General features: G+C 36.2%; 1 protein-coding gene across 8 annotated transcripts in view; it reads right to left on the bottom strand.

Moving 5' to 3' along the window:
- The window catches only part of LOC150097964 (steroid receptor RNA activator 1-like), a 159,383-nt gene that overhangs the window by 88,579 nt on the left and 50,064 nt on the right, over nucleotides 1–20,740 (bottom strand). For 7 of the 8 annotated variants that reach the window (XR_016549613.1, XR_016549612.1, XR_016549611.1 and 4 more), the window contains exons 3-4: nucleotides 17,040–17,272; nucleotides 2,150–2,252 (exon numbers count right to left, since the gene is read on the bottom strand). Coding sequence is in view for 5 of the 8 variants with exons in the window: in XM_090406642.1 (XP_090262768.1) it covers nucleotides 2,150–2,252; nucleotides 17,040–17,272 (336 nt within the window). In the remaining 3 variants the exon portion in view is untranslated. The remainder of the gene's footprint in view (nucleotides 1–2,149; nucleotides 2,253–17,039; nucleotides 17,273–20,740) is intronic. The other variant, XM_090406643.1, reaches the window with a different exon arrangement.

The raw sequence follows: 20,740 nt of genomic DNA on the forward strand, positions 1-20,740 counted from the left end.
TACTATGGTGGAACATGGTAGTTTTCTTCCAGGAGATCCTGTGGGTTGTATCCAATACATGGTCTGCAAGGCCAGATTGACCACAGTCATATTTGCAGATGTACGATTTGTGTTCTTCTAAACAGACAGTTACTGATCTACCTATCTGTCTACCTGACAGACAGGTTGACATCCTCTCTGGTATCCTAGGAAACCTACAAATTCCCAAAGAGGGCACACTGCCTAGACAGAACTTTAGAATTACCCACATGTTTCATTTAGTATTGTGTTGTCTTTATGTGTGTGTTACAAGTGTTATTTGTAATCCCTGAAGATGTCTCAGTGACATCGACAAAATATTGGAAGCATGAAAATTAGTTTTTAATCTTTTCCTAGTGCTGTATATATTCCATTAAACCTCCAACATGATGCTCTCCCAGCACTTAAGACTTAATACGTGAATGGAAAATTATACAGAGCAACATGCAGGTCTATATTTAAGTTGTCAGTCAGCAGTTACAATTGAAGGAAATACAGGAAGGTGGTTTTATGTAAAATCAGGGGTAAGACAAGAATGCACATTATCTCCACTCTTATTCATCATCTATATGGATCACATTATGAAAGATAGTGGCATTAAGCCTGTATTAGAATTGGAGATGTCAAAGAGCTAAGTTTGACATCCAAATCTCCAATTCTAATACAGGCTCAATGCCACTTTCTTTCATAATGTGATCCATATAGATGATGAATAAGAGTGGAGATAATGTGCATCCTTGTCTTACCCCTGATTTTACATAAAACCATCTTCCTGTATTTCCTTCAATTGTAACTGCTGACTGACAACTTAAATATACACTGTGTGTTGCTCTGTATAAAACACTAATTTGCTTTATGCAGATGATGTTGTACTCCTAAACACATCTAGTGCAAGTATCCAGGATTCTCTAACTAAAGTGAATAACAACTATAATAAATTCGGCATGAAAATCAGAAATAAAAGACCAAAACTATGAAAATAGGCAGCTGCATTCTCAATGGAGATCATAAGAAGTAGAAGAAGTAAAATATTTCAGCTATTTAGGCACAATTTTTAGTGAGATAGAAGGTTAAATTTGAAAACAGACAACAGAATAAGCAAAGCTGGTATGGTGGGTAGCCAGCTGAATAAATGTATATGGAATAAGAGAGAAATTGCCAAAACACTAAATTAGCAGTATACAAGACAGTGTTCAAACCAGTTTTAAGTTTTGGATCTGAGAGTTACATTAGAAATAAGGCACTTGTTCAAAGACTAGAGACCACAGATATGAGGATTCTAAGAAAATTTAGGAGATTGAATTGATGACATCAATGGCACAATCATATTAAAAATGAAGATATTAGAAAGGAACTTGACATTATTAGCATTTAAGAATGTGTCAGCAGAGCTAACCTAAGGTGGTATGGTCACTTACATAGAATGGGTGGGGAAAGGTTAGCAAAACAGGTGTTTGATGCCAAGATGGTGAGAAAGAGACCCAGAGGAAGAAGAGGAAGGCCATGGTCTAGGCGCACTGATTCAGTCAGAAGTGCCTTAGAAGAATGAGATGTTAGATATGACAGTACTGAAGTGCTGACAAGTAATAAACTAATTTAGAGGAAAATTGTTGATAAGATTGTTGATGTACCCTCAAGGGATGTTCATATCAGGAAACTGATGATGATTAAAACCATGATGCAAATTATTATTATTGTTAACATTACTGGACTTTTATGTAGCAAAAGATCCAACGTGGGAGGTCTTCATTATCAAATACAGTATTAACCAAATTGCAGCTTAAACTCAGTTGCTGCACTCACAACACTATCACCACCACTCTCCAACAAAAAGTCTGCTATTTACTCCCTTACTCACACTCACATCCTTCTTATGCAGCATCCAAGGATAGTCTCACACTCAGTCTCTGTTTTAATACGTGAAGACGGCAGGACCAACTCAGTAGTAATTAAGCATAAAACATAGTTAATCTTTGAATAAGGAATATTAGATGCTAAATTCAAAGATCATTTTAAGGGGGATAAATTACTCAAAGTTAACATGTTCACTGCTTTGGATGCAGCACCAGTTGTAGACTATACTTGATATTATGTAATATTACTTTATGTTACAAAAGCTTTTTTTTCATACCTTGTACTAACTGATACATTCTTTTCTTCACAGTGGAACTCAGGCCTGTCCATGATGACTGCAAAATATTCAACCTCCTCTTTACATCTTCAGTTATATGTTTCTAAAATGAATATGCACATCTAAGTTACTATCTTAGCAATGAATTGTTAAAAATATATCACTAAAATATGGAAAATGATATGCAGTAAGTCATGCAATATCCAGACTGATTATGGATGCTACAGATGCACAGTGAAATATCTGTGTAACAGGTTTTTCATATATTTACTCTATAGTCTGCAATAGTATAAAAAATATTTAACTCACTTGATATTCATTGAATGACTGAAAGCATAAGGATTCACTTGGTATCAAAATTTTAATTTTTTTTTGTGTTCTGTCACTAATTTATATCTGTCAAGATTTTTTTTCCTTTGTATTCAACTCCGTTTTTAGCGTATTCTGATGACATTTCTTGCAGCCAGCATTTTAAGATACAGGGTTAGCCATATTTTGAGATACAAGGTTACCTATGATCAGCTACAGCACTCACTCTACAATAACTTAATCAAATATCAAGCGAGTAAAACGTTTTTTTATACTATAGCAGACTATAAAGTAAATATATTAAAAAACTGTTACACAGGTATTTCACTCTACATCTCAATGCAACACTACAATATTTTTTATACTATTGCAGACTATAGAGTAAATATATTAAAAACCTGTTACACAGATATTTCGCTCTACATCTCAAGCACACCAATGTCCAATGGAGGGAGGGAGAGGAGATGATTTATTTTAAAAATTCAATCAAACCTGCTTTACTATTCGAAGCAACTCTAGAAGATTAAAAAATTAATTAATTAAAAAATTGCACAATAATTAGAAATTCTCATTTTTTTTGTGTGCGTGCTTTTGTTAATTTTATGTTAACAGTAGTGAAAATAACTTATCTTCTTTCAGTAAACTTTATGCTGTTGAGGAATGATGTTTTACACAGCATCAAATTCACTTCTGAAGAAACCATCTCATATACGAATGGATTATAGGAAAAAGCACCACCTCCTCCTTCATTCCTTCTTCCCAAAGTTGGAAGAGTAGTTTATGCAAAGAGCAGAATCTTTGCATATCAACAAAGATCGTGAATGCGATGGAGCCATCTAAGAGAAATTAAATGGCAGAGAATGGAGTCATCTCAGAGCAGGCAATCCACTACTACAAATATGTTCCATTATGAGGTATTCTTGATGCTATAATTCAGAGATAAGGGTTACCTGAGACGAGCTATACTACTAGATTATGGTAGTTAGTCTGTGGAAGAGAAACCTATGATCACTGAGGCAGCAGGAATCTTACGATATACAAAGTAGTGTTATTCAGAAAATATAGGAGTGGAGGATTTACTATGACAATGCCAAGAAAGTGTTCAGCACCCTCATTACCATTACTATAACTGTGTTAATATCAATTTTATTGTGGGGAGGCAGAATTCACAGAAGCATTGCTTGATTATGAGTCACATGAACCTCACAAATCTATATAGTATTTTTAAGGTGTTCAGCTGAAGTGGTGGGCATCAGGAGACTAGGTTAGCTGACTGTCCCAAAATATAAAAGTTTCTTGCTTAAGAAGACAATGAAGACTGCAACCAAACTGACCATACAGAATTGACAGATAGACAAGGAAAACATAAACTTGGGAAGATAAGATTTAAAATAGCAACTTGGAATGTATGATCATTAAATCAAAACAAAGATAAATTAATTAAAGAAATTAATGAAATAAATAATAAAATAGTAGCATTATCTGAAATGAAGAAAAGAAATTGCATACAGCACAAAACTATGTAATAGCATACAATGGAACAAGTAAGAGCAAAAGTGGGAGTAGCAATAATACTACATAAAAGACTGTCTACATATCAGAAAGATTCATATAGAATTAAAGGTAAAAGGACATATAATAAATTTGATAAGTGTTTATAGTCCTAAAGAGAGAAAATAAGAAACAGAAATAAATACATTTTACAAAGAATTCCAAGAAATTGTAGATAAAACAAAACCAACAGAAATAATCATTACTGTTGGAGATTTAAATGCACAAAATGAGAGCCAGTTAATATTAGGAATATGTCAAAAATTTAACAAATTAGTGCAAATAAAAATAGAATTGTGATGAATGGGAATGTGAGTCATAATAATAGCTAACTACAGATTTATTACTTATGTAAGATTTTATTTAACATAAAATTTTTGCCAGTGTCAAAGTCTTCAGCATGACTTTCAAATTAAACAAGTAGAAAAGATAAACCAGAAGGCTGAATAATGAAAACTCATGAGCTACACATATACAAGGGTGGTCTGAAAAGTTCTCAGCCTCGACCATAGATGGCAACATTATCGGCAAGAGATTTTTTATTTTTTTTTGTTGGTAAATCTGTCATAAGCATCCATGTGAAATTGCGAGTCATTCTATCAAGTAGATTATTTTATACAGCTGTCTGAAGCAAAAGTGTTGTCTGTATCCCTTGAAATGGACAAAAATGAGTATGGTACGGTTATAAATTTCTTTGTAAAAGAAGGTTTAACGCCAATAGAAATTCATCCAGAGTTCATAAAAGTTTATGGGCACTCTTCTCCTCCATTTTCAACAATTAAGAAATGGGCTGCCGTGTTTAAACGTGGCCGTACCAGCCTTGAAGATGATCCATGTGAAGGACGTCCCAAAAGTGTAACAACACCAGAAATTATTGATCAAGTGCATGATATGGTATTGGATGACCAGCGAGTCAAAGTGCATAAAATTGCTGAGACTAGGCATTTCAAAAGAACGTGTAGGATATATTTTGCATGAAGAATTGCATATGAAAAAGCTTCACGCAAGATGGGTGCTGCACTTGCTCACAGCAGATCAAAAACGCACTCACATGAAAATCTCTGAACAGTGCTTGGAGCATTTTAAGAAGAATAAAACCGATTTTGTGCACAGATTTATTACTATGGATGAGACTTGGATTCACCATTACACACCAGAATCCAAACAGCAGTCAAAACAGTGGACAGAAGCCGGTTGTTCAGCACCAAAGAAGACAAAGTCGGTTCCATCAGCAGGAAAGGTCATGGCATCGGAGTTTTGGAATGATAAAGGCATTTTGTTTATTGATTACAGTGGTACCTTGGTGTTTGTGAGCATAATTCGTTCCGGAAACGTGCTCGTAATCCAAAGCACTCGTATATCAAAGCGGATTTCCCCATAAGAAATAATAGAAACTCAGATGATTTGTTCCAAAACTCAAAAATATTCATATAAAAATGATTAATACAAAATACATAAAGTAATCGAATTTATTGATTACATTACAATTACATATTACAGTAATTGTATTGGGTAGGACGACTTTCATTGTCACTAACGGAATCACGGCTATCTGTTGACTCTTTTTCTTTTTGTGTGACTTTAACAAGGAACCTATCCAATGACACTTGCGACGGCCACTTGCATACCTTGTTTGTGCTTCCCGATGATTTCCTTCTTAACTTCCACCATAATCATCTCCTTCTTCTTACTGCCTTCCTTTTCAACCCTTTTCTTCATTGGGGCCATTGTCGTAGTACAGTTAATAAAGAACAGTCACTACATTTGGACACAAAATAAAAAAATGCTTTACGCACACTCACGTGGTCACAACGCTAGCACGAATGTTGACTATACAAATGAGGTATACCGACTGAGACCGCGCATGCGAGATGATTACCCACAATCCCGAGCGGCTTGTGATCATGTGACGCTCGGCAGACAAAGCATATAGGTAATACAGTACTCGTATTGCAAGACGTCGCTCGTTTATCAAGTTAAAATTTATTAAAAATTTTTGCTCGTCTTGCGAAACACTCGCAGACCAAGTTACTCGCAATCCAAGGTACCACTGTATCTCGAAAAGGGTAAAACAATAACCGAGGAATATTATCCGGATCTTTTAACCAGACTAGACGAAAAAATTCGTGAGAAAAGACCCAGTTTGCAGAAGAAAAAAATCTCTTTTGGCAAAAAATCAAGTGTTTTGGCAATGGGAAAATTAAGGGATCTGCATTATGAATTGTTGGAACATCCACCCTATTCCCCAGATTTGGCTCCCTCTGACTTCTATCTCTTCCAAAAATTAAAACTCTTCCTTGCTGGTCAGCAGTTTTCTTCGAATCAAGAGGTGATTGCAGCTGTAGAGGGATATTTTGCAGATCTTACTGAGAACCACTACAGAGACAGGATAATGACGCTGGAGCATCGCTGGTATAAATGTATTCGTCTCAGGAAAAATTATGTTGAAAAATAAAAATAATTTTGAAATTATAAATTTGTTTTTTCACTGTTAGGGCGAGAACTTTTCAGACCACCCTCCTATAATATAGAGAGGCATGGTCTGAAAGGTCCCAATTAAACAAATTTAAACAAGAGACAAAGCACTAATTAAAAAACTGTTGTCAATGAAACATGCAGAGAAGTACTATTTCCCATAAAATGGATGATTTCAGAGAATTATTTCTGTTCAGATTCAGACACTGAAGCAAGATTTCACAACTCTCTATGTATAAGCATTCCATAAGATGAATACTTTTGTGAAGGATCTTAATCTTCTTCCAAAATATTTGATGTTTGGTCAAAAAATCATGTTCTGCAAATTCTGACTGTTCCGGAACATGGAATTTACATAATCAGGGTGTTCATCACAACGAACAGCCACCTATCTACAAGTTTTGCCAAGATATGATAACTCAACACTGACACAGCATTTGATACTCCATGGTGGGATAAAGGCATTAATTTATCTGCCTTTATCAGAACCTTCTGCAAAACCTGAAAAAGGTTTTGCAGAAGGTTCTGCAAAATGTGTCAATAGGGCAAAAGGACAATTGTAGGCCAATTTTTCTAAGCAGTCTGACTATTCGTTTAAAGACGCCTTTAACACGAAGAACGGTAATGTGATAATCACCTCTTGGGAGGTAGATGACAAAATAATCCTAAAGCCATTAACAACTTTGTTGATACAAGACTCATTAAAGCCATTAGCAAATGAAGGTTCTGAAGTGCTGCTGTTCCAAGAAATAAATTATGAAGTCCACATCCACAAAAATCTGATTACAATTCTGGTATCAGATTTTTGGCATGAATGTAAAGTCTGGTATGAGTTTTCTTTCTAAAAAACCTTCTAACATATTGTTTTTTCCAATGTGATATACATTTTTCTCTTACTTAAAATTAAGTGATGAACCCTTACAATTTCAAATCCTCTGTTCTCTATCTTCTCTATCTTGAACTGGCATGAAGATATTGCTACCAACAATAATATAATCAATGAATCTTTTATTATTTCTTGTCTGCACTCCCTGTGAATTTGTGACATCTTTATGTTAGTACATGGTGTTAATGACTAGTCCCTATCCTGAACAGAAATCCAGGAGATACGATTATTATTAGCTTTGGTTTTCCCCAAATTTTGTCAAAACATTTCTATATGCCTAGGATTCATTTCTACCCTGCTGTTTAAAATTTTGAACAAAGCTCACTTTTCTGTTATCTTTAGGTCAGCTAGCTTCTCTAATGACTCAAAAAAATTCCTTTACTTCTTCCTTAGCAGAACCTTCTATGGGACCACAAGCACAAATAAATTCCATTGTCCAATTCTGCATTTTGAAGTTTTCCTACATACTCTACTTGAACTGTCTTCCAATCAAGAAATTTATTTTCATGTTTGGTGTTGAATGCTATTGCTACTCCTTTCTTTCCTTGATCATTACTGCCAGAATACAACATCCTATATTGATTATCTAGTAGGATCTCACTTGTTTTAGTCTTCCTTGTCTGAGTAGCACCAATTACATTTCTAATTCTTCTGCCAGTTCAATTTCATTTACACTGATATTCCTTATATTTACAGTGCCTAACTTCAATTCATGATGTTTGGTCCAGTAGCTGACTTCTCACTACTTGCTCTGATTCTTTGATAAAAACAGTTGGGGGGCCTTGTTTAATAAGACAATCGCCCAGTCAGCACAATTTCTGATGTTTGTTTCGGGTTAAAGCCAGTACACAATAAAACTTGATCATCTAAGTCCCAAATTGCATCCCATCTCTGTGCATTCAGAACCAGTTGATAACTATTAAAAGGGTGCACCACATAAAAGTGAGGATTGAACATTAAGTCAGAATCTCCAGTTGGTCTCTGCATTCCTCAAAGGCTACGTGGAGGTACCCTCCGAGTTACGGAGGGTATCTGACTTTAATTATCATCATCATCATCAAATTCCTGATATATACCCTCAAGGGGGTGTACAGGATATGATAGTACTACATGAAAAATTTACATCATTATTAACTTCCCATCTATAATTTTCCTCCAAATCAGTCTGCTACCTGTCAAGACTCCAACATTATCAGATATTATATTTCTATCTTCTAAGGTACTTTTTAATCCATCAATCCACCAATATCTTGGTCTTCCTCTGAGTCTTTTTCCTGCCAACTGGGCAGAGAACACTTGTTTTGCTAATCTTTCCCCTCCCATTCTCTTTAAGTGACCATACCACCTGAGATTAGCTCTGCTAATGCATTCCTGGATGCTGACAATGTCAAGTTCTTTCCTAATATCCTCATTTTTAATATGATATTGCCATTGATGCCATCTGTTCATGCCCCTAATCTTTCTCATGAACAGATGGCATCAATGGCAATATCATATTGCCATTGATGCCATCTGTTAGGACTCTCATATCTGCAGTCTCTAGTCTTTGATCGAGTGTTTTTTTTTTTTTTTTCTAACCCAGTGCTCAGATCCGTAAGTTAAAATTGGTTTGAACACTGTATAGTATACAGCTAATTTAGTATTTTGACTAATTTTTCTCTTATTTATTTTATAAATCTATTCAGTTGACTTCCTACCATACCAGCTTTGTTGATTCTGTTGTCTATTTCCATATTTTATTTACCATCTTCACTAAAAATCGTGCTTAAGTAGCTGAAATGCTTTACTTGTTCCATAGGTTCTCTATTCATAATACAGTTGATATTTTAAATGTTTCTGCCTATTTTCATTGTCTTTGTCTTGTTACTGCTGACCTTCATACCATATCTATTACAACAGATATTCAATTTAGTCAGAGAATCCTGCAGACTTGCAGCAGATTTATTTAGAAGTGTAACATCATCTGCATAAAGCAAAGAGCTAAGATTAACATCTCCAATTTTGATATCAGGTTTAATACCACTTTCCTTCATAATGTGATCCATATAGATAATGAATAGGAGAGAGGATGATGTACATCCTTGTCTGACACCAGATTTAACGTTAAACCACCTTCCTGTACTTCCTTCAATTCTAACTGCTAACTTACAACTCAAATAAAGACTAAGTATTGCTTGATGTAATGCCCCATTGACCATATAATTGTAGCATTTTGAATAGCTTCTCTCTCTTAGCACCTTGTCATATGCCTTTTCCAGATCTACAAAATTTAAGTACAGACCTTTCCTAGGAAGGACCTCCTGTGATGAGTCGCTTGACTCCTTGGAGGCCTAAATAATAATAATCTTTGTTATATTCCCATGATTTCTTGACCATCTGTCATAAAGTGAAAATCTGATCCTGACAGCCTCTATTTGGCTTGAATCCAGCTTGTTCTTCATCAAGCTTCTCTTCCATAATCCTCCTCAACTGTTTTTCGAGTATACTTGCATATATCTTACCAGGAACTTTCAGTAGAGAAATACCTCTGTAATTCTCATAGTTTTATTTCCCTTTTTTATATATGGGTACTATGAGAGCTCTGCTCTAATCATCCGGAATTCGTCCCTCTGTCCAGGCCTTCTGAACTATGCAGTACAGCCACCGTAAGACTTTTATACCTCCATACTTAAGAATTTCTGCTCGAATATCATCTACTCCTGCTGCCTTTGCACATTTCTCTGACTTTAATTAAGACCTTAATTAAGACATACCAAAATTCATTTGCTTTCCTTATAATGAACTGTTTAATAATGTAATGCGGAGAATCCTACTGAACAACAGTCCTTCACAAAAAAAGGAAAAAAAAGATGAAAACAGTAACTAAAATCTCAAAAACTTATATTTATTTATGTGGCTCCCACCCATGAAATTTTTTTGTAAACTTATAGTACATTTGTACTATGAATGGGCTATAGATTTTTTCTACTTCTTTATAAAATTCATTTTTTTTTTTTTGTGGTTTTATTATTTTTTACGTAATCCAGAAACTCTACTCTAGAGAATAAACATGAAATTTTTTCAAGCTACTTCAGCCCTCCAATAAGGAGGCCTGAAGTGATATGACCATCCTGCTTATTATGAGTTAGTGGACTCACAGTAGGCAAATGAAATTCATTGCCCCCCCACACACACACACAAAAAAAAAAACATTACCAAACATTCATGCCCATAGCAGGATTTGAACCTGCAGCTTTGCTGGTTAGAGAGCAGATACATAAACTTCTGGCAAACTAAGCCAGTAATATACATGTAATAAAAGTTCTATGCTTCAAAAATATATTCAAAAAAATTTATTTTTTTGAATATATGTGTGTTTTCTTCAGTAGCCAAGTAATCTTATGAGCTACCTTAGCAACCTTAGCAATACATTCTCTAAACTTAACTGTCTGTCTATCACCCTAAATTCCTAGCTTCATCTATTTCCTGTATAGTTCCATCAATGTAGAACACAGCTTGTAATCTATTTATCTCAACATACACAACTTTACATTTCTCCATGTTAAACTGACACCAATTATCTTTTGCCCATACTGGCAATGTATTTGAATAATCTTGCAAGCAATCCACATCACCTTTACAGTAATAGTGAATCAAGGCAATGTGGACTGCTTGCAGGATGATTTAATAGGTTGTCAGTATAGACAAAAGATAATTGATTCACTATTACTCTAACTAATTTTGCATCATCAGCAAGCAACAGAATATTTATTTTCAGGTTATTTCCTATATCATTTATATACAAATTAAACAGTAGTGGTCCTAGCACTGAAACTTGTGGTGCACCACTAGTCAATTGCTTTGGCCTGGACTCTGCTCCTCCATATATACCACGTTTTGATATCTGTCCTGTAACCACCCTTCCATATAACCAGTTATCCATATCCATCCTTAGTTGTTCTCATTTGCATAACAGAGTTCCATGTGGTATTCTGTCATATGCCTTTGCAAAATTCAGCAGTATTAATCATGTAGCCATTTCCTTTATCCAGTTCAGCTGTCACTATTATAAAAAGTTAGTAAATTACTAAGGCATGACCGAACCTTCACAGCCATGATGCCTTTCATAGAGTATCATATTCTTATCCACCCATTCTTGAATTCTCTTTTGGGCCAATTATTCCAGTACTTTTACCACCACTCTTGAGAAACTGATTGATCTATAATTTTCTACTGCAGTCTTAGAATCTCCCTTATTCAAGGGAATTATTTTGCCCTCTTTTCACTCCCTTGGAAATTACTAGAGCTGAGACTTAAATTAAAGAGCCTAGTCAGAGGCACTGCCAGTTCCCTTGCACATTCCTGCAAAATGCAAACTAATATCCCATTTAATCCCACATCTGTATTTACATCGAGATTCTGCAATATCTAAAAACATCCAATTCATCTACCTGTGTTCTCACATAAGTCTTTATCACATGTCACAACATTAACTTCACTTGAATGACATACTCTTGCAAAGTGTTCACTCAGTAACTCAACTATTTATATGCTTCTTTCACTTCATCACCATCAGCACTCATTAAGATTATTCTTCTATAGCCATACTTCCTCTTACTTGTCATATAACAAAAGAACTCTTTGGGGTTTCCTTTGGCATGCTTAGCTAGTTTCTTCTCAAAATCTGATTTTGCCTTTTTTACCATACTGGTCACTTTTCTTGCCTGATCCTTCTACTGCTCATGAGTTTGCTGGTCACCTTTCTCCTTATATACCTATACCCTCCATAGCATTTTCTTTTTCTACAGCTCATACTTAATGACATTACTCATCCATCTAATCCCTACCTGATTAACCCTCCTTACCTGAGGTATATAATTTAATATTGCTTCCTCTAGATGCCTCTTGACTATCTCCCATGTACATCCTTTTGTTGCAGAATTTTATGCCATTGCATAGCTTCAAACTTCCTCCTAAACTTATCACCTGCTTTGTCATTCCTCACATATCCCTTCTTGACAGAATATTCCTCATGTTTCAGAATCTCTCAAGTCAAGACTGCATCGTCACTTTCCCCATATGGATTCAATGTGGCCACCTTGGTTATGGATAGCTCTTCTGATCTTATGACCAGGTTCAATACTTTTGCACCTCGAGCCCCTTCATCACATGCTGCCTCAAATAATTATTTCTCAATAGGTGTATAAATTCCATTTCTTTCCTACATGATCTCTCTTCCTTCTAATCTATACCTCCATAGCTGAAGTCCCCAATAATAATCGCTCAACCTGCACTCATTGTGCTAATTAGCTGATGCATGTCTCCCAGATCATCCCTAGAAACCCCTTACCTATAGCAGGAACCAATTGTATATTTTGTCTCACACCAGACTGCCTCAAATAAACAACCACCCTCTAAACTATCTTTTTTTTTTTTTTTGGTGGAAATTCCTCTGCTGTCATTCAGTAGTGCTCCTCTCCATTCTTACTACTCTATCTTCCCCTGAAAAATACTAAACCCTTCACATTCTATCCCTCTTACTACATTATCTGACTTATTAATCATAAGTCTCACTAATGCCTATAACTTTTGGAAAGGCTGCACTAACCAATGCCAAAAACTCTTCCCTCTTGTTCCTGATACTTCTGGCATTAGTATATAGAAACTGCAGCATTCCCTTCGGCCCCCAACTACCTTTACTTCCTGAACTGACTATCCTATTCAAAATTTTTGACTGAGAGACTAGATTCTGCACTTGGTCATTCTCACACTCACTTGCCTCATAGGTGTCTTCACACATTCATCTATATCCACTCTAATTGCTTAAGTTTTCCTGAATTTGTGCTTCAGCATGCTTGGTGTACAAAGCTCTCTCTAGACCAGTGCTTCCCAAACTTATGGATGTAAAGGCCCCCTTTGGAAAAATTAAAATATTTCACAGCCTCCCCCATCGAAAAAAAAAATCATAATACAGACATATATTATAATATTTATTGTATTTATATTCAATACAATTTAAATTCAAAAGTTTGCATTTGTAAGATTAAAAAAATTTCTTTTTAAGATTAAAAAAAAAGAACTACTTAGTCTTAAAACATTTTAAATTTGTTTTCATTATTTCACGCCCCCTCAATAAAACTTGCAGCCCCTAAGGGGGCCGCGGTCCACAGTTTGGGAAGCACTGCTCTAGACACCCAACACCAAAACCATTTAGGTGCAGTCAGTCATCATTATGCAAATCGTTCTTTTCCATCAAACTCAGACCATAGGTCCACAAATCCTACATGCCTTTTTGTACAACCTGCATATTAATTTGTTTGCTATCATCCCCCTCCTCCTCAATTCGCCTTTATCATAGCACTGCAAGAGACTTACAGTCTTCAGCTTCTCACTCTTCTTTTTTGCTTTGTCTAACAACTCCTTCATATTCTCCCTCATAGAATAAGACATGACTGACCATTCACAAAGCCATGATGCCCTTCACCATAGAATACTTCACAGAATACTTTTCACCTCTCAGATCATTAGTGCCAACCAAGACAATTAATTCCTTTGCTTTACCTGTTTGCATCTGAATGGCATGACTAATATCGTTAATTTCTGTGCCAGGGAAACATGATTTTGTTATCATTTCCTTAAGCTCCATACATAATTTTCTCCTTACCTTGTGTTTCTCGTTTGTTCACATGATCTCAATTTTTACCTTGGACCACCTGCTATGAATGTAAGGATGGTGTTTCACAAAACAAAATGAATAAACAGAAAATGAATCTATCAAAAAAGTGAATAGCAGCATGAGGAGTATAAAGACCAGGCCAGAAAGTTGCACAGTTGGTAAGGATAACAAAAGTGCAGTATGAGGACAATCAAGCCAAGAAAAATACAAGAATAATTCAAAAGAATTATTATTATTATTATTTTGGGCGACTCCAGGAGTACTTAGACTCATCGAGGGAGGCCCTAAACATCATGTCCACCCAACTATGCGATTACATTCTCACAGTATCTATCATACCTTGTCTTGAACTCGTTCACCGTCATAGCACCCACAACAGACTCTGGCAGCTTATTCCACTCATTTACCACTCTAAAAGTAAAGAACCCAGCTCTAACACCCCTGCTAACCACACTCTTGCCCAGCTTCCATAGGTGTCCCCCAGTTCTCCCACCACCAGTCCTGATCTCAAAAATATCCTCTGAATTAATCCTATAGAATCCCTTTAGCAATTTGAATGTCTCAATCATATCTCCCCTCCTCCGCCTATCAACTAGTTTCTGCAACCCACAAATCTTCAACCTGTTCTCATATGGTTCATTCCATAGACCTGTTATCATCTTAGCCACTCGCCTCTGGATCCTCTCCACCTCCTCCCCATCAAGAAGGAACCGAGGTGACCAAATCTGGGCACAGTAGTCGAGATGAGGTCTTATCAAGGCTTGGTACAGAGGTACAATAACTTGCTTGTCTCTGCTCGTCAAGGTATTTTTCAACAACCAACTGAGTTGATGAGCTGATTTAGCTACTTTTACAGTGTGCCCCCTAAACTTCATCTCCCTATCCACCAACACTCCCAAGTCCCTGGCCTCATCAATCTCTTGGAGTACAGTTCCACCAATGTGGTATACTGCTGCTAATCTTTTCACCCCAAAATGCATAACCTTACATTTTGTCACATTAAATTGACATCCATTCTCCTTAGCCCAGAACTCCAATCTATCTAAGTCATCCTGCAAGACTTTGACATCTTCTGCATTCACTATTGCCCTACCCAACTTTGCATCATCAGCGAACAAATGAATTGTTCCACTTAGATCCTTCCCTATATCGTTAATGAACAGATTAAACAGCAGTGGTCCAAGAACAGAACCCTGCGGCACACCACTAGTCACAGGCCGTCTTTTGGACTCTACTCCTGAATAAACTACTCTTTGATATCTCTCCATCAACCAACCACCTATCCACCTCACCAACCCTATATCCATTCCCATATGTTGTAGTTTACGGATTAGTATTCCATGTGGTATCCTGTCAAACGCCTTTGCCAGGTCCAGCAGTATCACTGTAAACCCATTTCCCTTATCCAGTTCAGCCGTCACCTTGTTATAAAACTTGAGCAAGTTACTGAAGAATGATCTACCCTTCACAAAGCCATGCTGTCCCCTGTACAGTATCTCGTTTTCATCAGTCCATTCCTGTATTTTTCCCTTGACTACTTTCTCCAAGAAAAATCCCAAATTATTTTGGGATTTTTCTTGGCTTGATTTTAGTACAAGACAGAGAGAGAGAGAATTCTGATATTACTGTAGTTACTCATCTGTAGATGTTCTCTAGAGTTTCCTCATCACAGTGGAAACCAGGAAAGTAAATATGAATATAATAGTACAGATGTAGTGCGATCAAGAACTTGTACAATGGTATAACCACCTTCCCCAATCTCTACTTGTCAGTCCTCCTTATTATAGCAATAATATGCTGCATAGTTTTTATTCATTACCCATGCAATATGTCCTTTGAACAACAGCTTGCCAGTAACTTCAGCTGTCATCTGCTTCTTGAAGCAAGCTTCACCAATACTCCACCATAGTCTTATACATCTGCATTCCAAGATGCAAAACATTACACTTATTAACATTAAGACAGCAATCTCACTCATATGTCGAAGCAAAAAGTTTATTTTAATCATTCTGAGGGAGAATTCGACATAAGTGTTACTTCTTATAACTCTGTCTAACTTTGCATCATCAGTAAACAACTGAATATATCCTATAAACCATATAAAATTTAAGTAACAAATAAGTTGAACAGAGTGTTTCAAGAAGAGAAACTTGCAATAAGCTGCAAGTTACCCCTCCCTTGTGGGATATTTCTATTTCATCACCCACACATAACATGCTAGGATTTTTCAGACAGCTAATCTCCTAACCATCTCAATAATCTATATCATGTATCATCCATCCCCGTCTTCCTGAAATTCTTCACTAACTTGGCATGCAGCAACTTGTCAAATGCTTTTGCAAAGTCCAAAAATATCACTGTGCAAGAATCAACCTTATCCACCACTTTCATAAAATGCAAGTATATATCTTAAGTGAGATCTTACCTATACAAATCCATGGTGATGATCAAAGCCTAGACTTATTAACACAAACCAGTATTTGACTCCTAACCAAGTTCTCCAATATCAACTACAATTCTGGATGTACCAACTGGTTTGTGTTCCCTTTTTTTCCAAGTCCCCCTCCCTATTGCAAGACATTCTCTCAATAACCAGGTCAAGGGTAAAGTCAACCTTCAAATTTCCTAAAAATATTCAGTGATATATCATTCAGTCCCACAAGCCTATGAATATGTAGCTTATTTTACACCTCATGCAGCTTGAACTCATTTACTTATAATTCCCCTAGTATTCATCTCCCTTCTGAAATCAGCATAGTAATGCTCTCATCAGTTTGTTTAATATTCATAATAATATGAAATTTATGAGAAAATCATAGGAGCTGGACCATATTTTATTTTATTTTTATAATTAGTTTAAAAAAAAGCATGCTTTTCTAATATCATCCACAGGGGAAAAAACTCTGTTGTTATAATCAACTATTCTTATTCTACATTGAATTTCAATTTGACAATATTGATATTTGCCCATATTTTTATAAACTTAATACAAAATCTATATACTGTAGTCTTACCTGCATTCCAGGTGAAATAGTTTCAACCATTTCAATTAAAACCATCATAACAACTTTCAACATTTCATCTTCAGAGAGATCTGGAATTTGGATATTTGTTGACAAGTCTTCTGTCTTACATTCTACATTTTGTACTTGCTCACCAAATTCACACAATGGAGGTTTAGAAACAACTGAAGTCATCTGCACATGCTGTGTATCTAAATGAAATGGTGCAGTTTGAGGTGAATTATCTGAAATAACCATATATGATGAGAAATGTTTAATAATCAAGACAATGTTTTTAATCATTGTATAGTAAATGGAGGTAAATATACACAAAAGAAATACACACAAAATACCACATAGATAATGTTTTTCACTGTAAGAAAGGTAAAAGATAGTGCAAAAGATGAATTGCAGTGTTGAAAAATAAGTTATTTTTGAAAGTTTTTAGCAACAAGTCAATCTTTTTGTATCATTATATTTGTTAGTGTTTGCGTGATGAATTGTAAAGGTAGCATGTTTAATTTTCTGATTCTTAATGGTTTGACATTTGTTTTTTGTGCACTGTATTGTGTGTCATAGCAACGATGCACAAAACAATGGTAGGCGATTTTAACATTCGTGATTACGTTCACTGTAGCATGTGCGAAATGTATGGCCTTCGCAGAAGGAGAGATTGTTGGAAGGAAAATAAAACTGGGGAACGTGTTTGTCGAAAGTGTTTTGTGAGCAAATGTCATATAAGTGTGAAGAGAGTAAGAAGAGTGATAGTAGTGAGTTGAAAGACGAAATATATGATACTGCAATTCATGCAGTTAGTACTGCAAATGGTATGAGTGAATATACAAAAAGCATGATGAAAAATGAAGAGAACGAACAAATGGTAATGGAAAAGGAAGTGCACGTACATGGAATTCTTCAGAACAAAGTGAGAGATTGAGTGGTTGAAGAAACACCTGTAAAATGGTATGTCACAGAAGCGAAAGAAATTGGAGAGAAAGCAGCATGAAAGAGCGAAAGCATGAAAATAAGGATCAGATTTTGTATGGTGATTCATTGATGCGAGGAGTACTTGAGGAAAATGTGACAAAATCATGTTTTCCAAGATAAAGAATGTCAGTAATGCTGTAAGGATGCAGAAAGTTAAGGTGAAAGAGATGTTTATTGTGGCTGGTACAAATAATTTAGCAGGTGAGAATCTTGTATACCAGGTGAGAAGTGTGGCATACAAGAAGACATGAAAGAGTTGATAGTGCATGCAAAAAAGAAAAGAAAAGAAAGTAAAAGTTGTGAGTCTGTTGCCACAGTATTCCAGAGGCAAGCTGAGATGGAGAGCTATGATCACAAATGAGTCAGAGCACAGATTGTGCAGGAAAAATGGTGCTGAATTTGGGAATTGTGAAGTGTGTTTGATGGAAGGAAGGATTTATATAAGGGGGATGCTTGCATCTAAACGAATCTGGGGTCAGGAGTATTGAGGAAGTATTGTTCAGTGAGAGAAAGGAAGTACAAAGTCAGAGAAACTAGAATGTTTAGGGGAATGCAGGTAAGTGCAGGTCCAGGCAATGAAGAAATTAGTGAGTGGGAGAGTGATCACATGATGCAAAATGTATCACCTCAGGTTAACTCTAGTCAGCTAAGTAACACAAGGTTTATGTATTTGCTGTTTATGCATACTAATGCCAGAAGTATTGAAAATAAGTTTGAGGAGTTTTGGACATTGGTTAGCACAACTTGCCAAAAGTTCCAGGCATTAGTGAGACATAGTTGAACAAGGATGATATGGTCATAGGAATAGAATGTAAAGGATATGGTGTCTTCAGAGAGTAAGGAACAGAATGGGGGTAGAGCACTAATGATAGCAGAGGAATTAAAGCCAAAAAGAGTTGAAGTACATCAGAGGACAGAGATTCAGAAGGCAGTTCATTTGAGACTGTGGTATGTGGGATGTAAGACAGAGGCCAACAGGACTAAATATGTAATTGGCTGCTGCTATAATCCAGGAAGGGGGGGGGGGGTATATGGGAGAATGTAGATGACATACACTTGAAAATTAGCATGATGAGCACAGGTTGAGTAATTATTATGGGGGGATTTCAACTATAAGGACATAGATTAGGAAGAGGAATATTTACAGGTAGGGAAAGAAATGGAAATTATACATTGTTGAGAGATAATTACCTGAGGCAACATGTAATGGAAGGAACACAGGTTCAAAAGTGCTAGATTTGATCACTGCATCAGAGAACTTAACACTGACCAATCTAGCTATGCTGCCTCTGCTTGGAGAAAGTGATCATGTAGTCTTGACCTGGGAGATTGCCAGGCATGCAGAATTTTCAATTAAGAAGGATATATGTGGAATTATAAAGCAGGTGACATTTAAAAAGTGCAGATGATGGGAAGGTAACAGAGCTGAATCAAGCTTAGGAGACAGCTTTCAGCAATAGCATAAGAATTCGGAGGGGAGAGATGTTGTGATTAGTGCATAAAAGCGGTCGGGGGGGGGGGGTTGAAGAAAGCAGTCTGAATGTATACCTAGTGTCAGAAAGATAAATCAGGTAGGAGTTAGACGGATGAATAGTTTCATTAAGCAGGAGTTGAACACAAAGAAAAGGTTATGGAGGGATTATAAAGAAAAGGTGATCAGCATGCCCATGAACAGTATAAGGTGCAGGCAAGAAGGGTGACAGGTATGGTAAGGAAAGCTAAAGCTGATTATGAGAGAAAACTAGGTGATGAGGCCAAGAGAAACCTTAAGAAAAAAGTAAAAGGAGGAACTATGGAAGGATAACTTTTAAAAAGTGCAGATGATGGGAAGGTAACAGAGCTGAATCAAATAGTTGAACTACTGAGTGCACGTTTTCATGGTGTACCATCTAGGTAGTGACAATGAAATGCCAAATGTGACATTGACTGATAGGAGAATAGAGGTGAAGTGCTAAAAATATTGCAGAACCTCAATACGAACACAGCCCAATGGATTAGGTGGCTTATTTATCCATGTATTACGAGAATGTGCAAGGGAATTAACAGCTTATATGACCAAGCTGTTTCATTTATGCCTCAGAGTATTGGGTAGGTGCCAATGGAGTGGAAAGAGGGAAAAATAAGCCAATCAGCATCTCAGGAGTGTACTGAAGGTATTTGAGAAATTGGTGAAAAACAGAATTTAGGACTGGGTGGATAGGAATGTGATACACTGTAAGGGACAACACATTCCTATCCACCCAGTCCTAAATTCTGTTCCATCCCCATTTGCTCCAATTTATGCAACAGAGTTCTATGTGGAATCTTGTCAAATGTGTTTGTGAAGGGTAGATCTTCCCATAGTAATTTGTCACTTCTTATAATCAAGTGATAACGGAGTTTGATAAGGGAAATGGCTACTCAGTGATATTGTTAGACTTCACAAAAGCATTTGACAAGATTCCACATAGAATTCTATTGCATAAATTGGAGCAAATGGGGATGGATATGAGTCTATATGAGTCTATATGAGGGTGACTGATGTATAGACATCAAAGATTGGTTATGAAGGACCAATTATGAAGGTTATGAAGGTCCAGGAGAAGGCAAGTAACCAGTGGTGTACCACAGGTCTCAGTACTTGGTTTGGTTCTTTGTTGTTTAATTTGTATATCAATGAATGTAGGAAATTATTTTATAGGAAACATTCAGTTGTTTCTTGATGATGCTAAATTGGGAAGGGCAAT

Source organism: Typopeltis vanoorti, chromosome 16 (genome assembly GCF_054136105.1).
Source record: "Typopeltis vanoorti isolate ZY-2024b chromosome 16, IOZ_Tvanoo_1.0, whole genome shotgun sequence".
Taxonomy (NCBI): domain Eukaryota; kingdom Metazoa; phylum Arthropoda; class Arachnida; order Uropygi; family Thelyphonidae; genus Typopeltis; species Typopeltis vanoorti.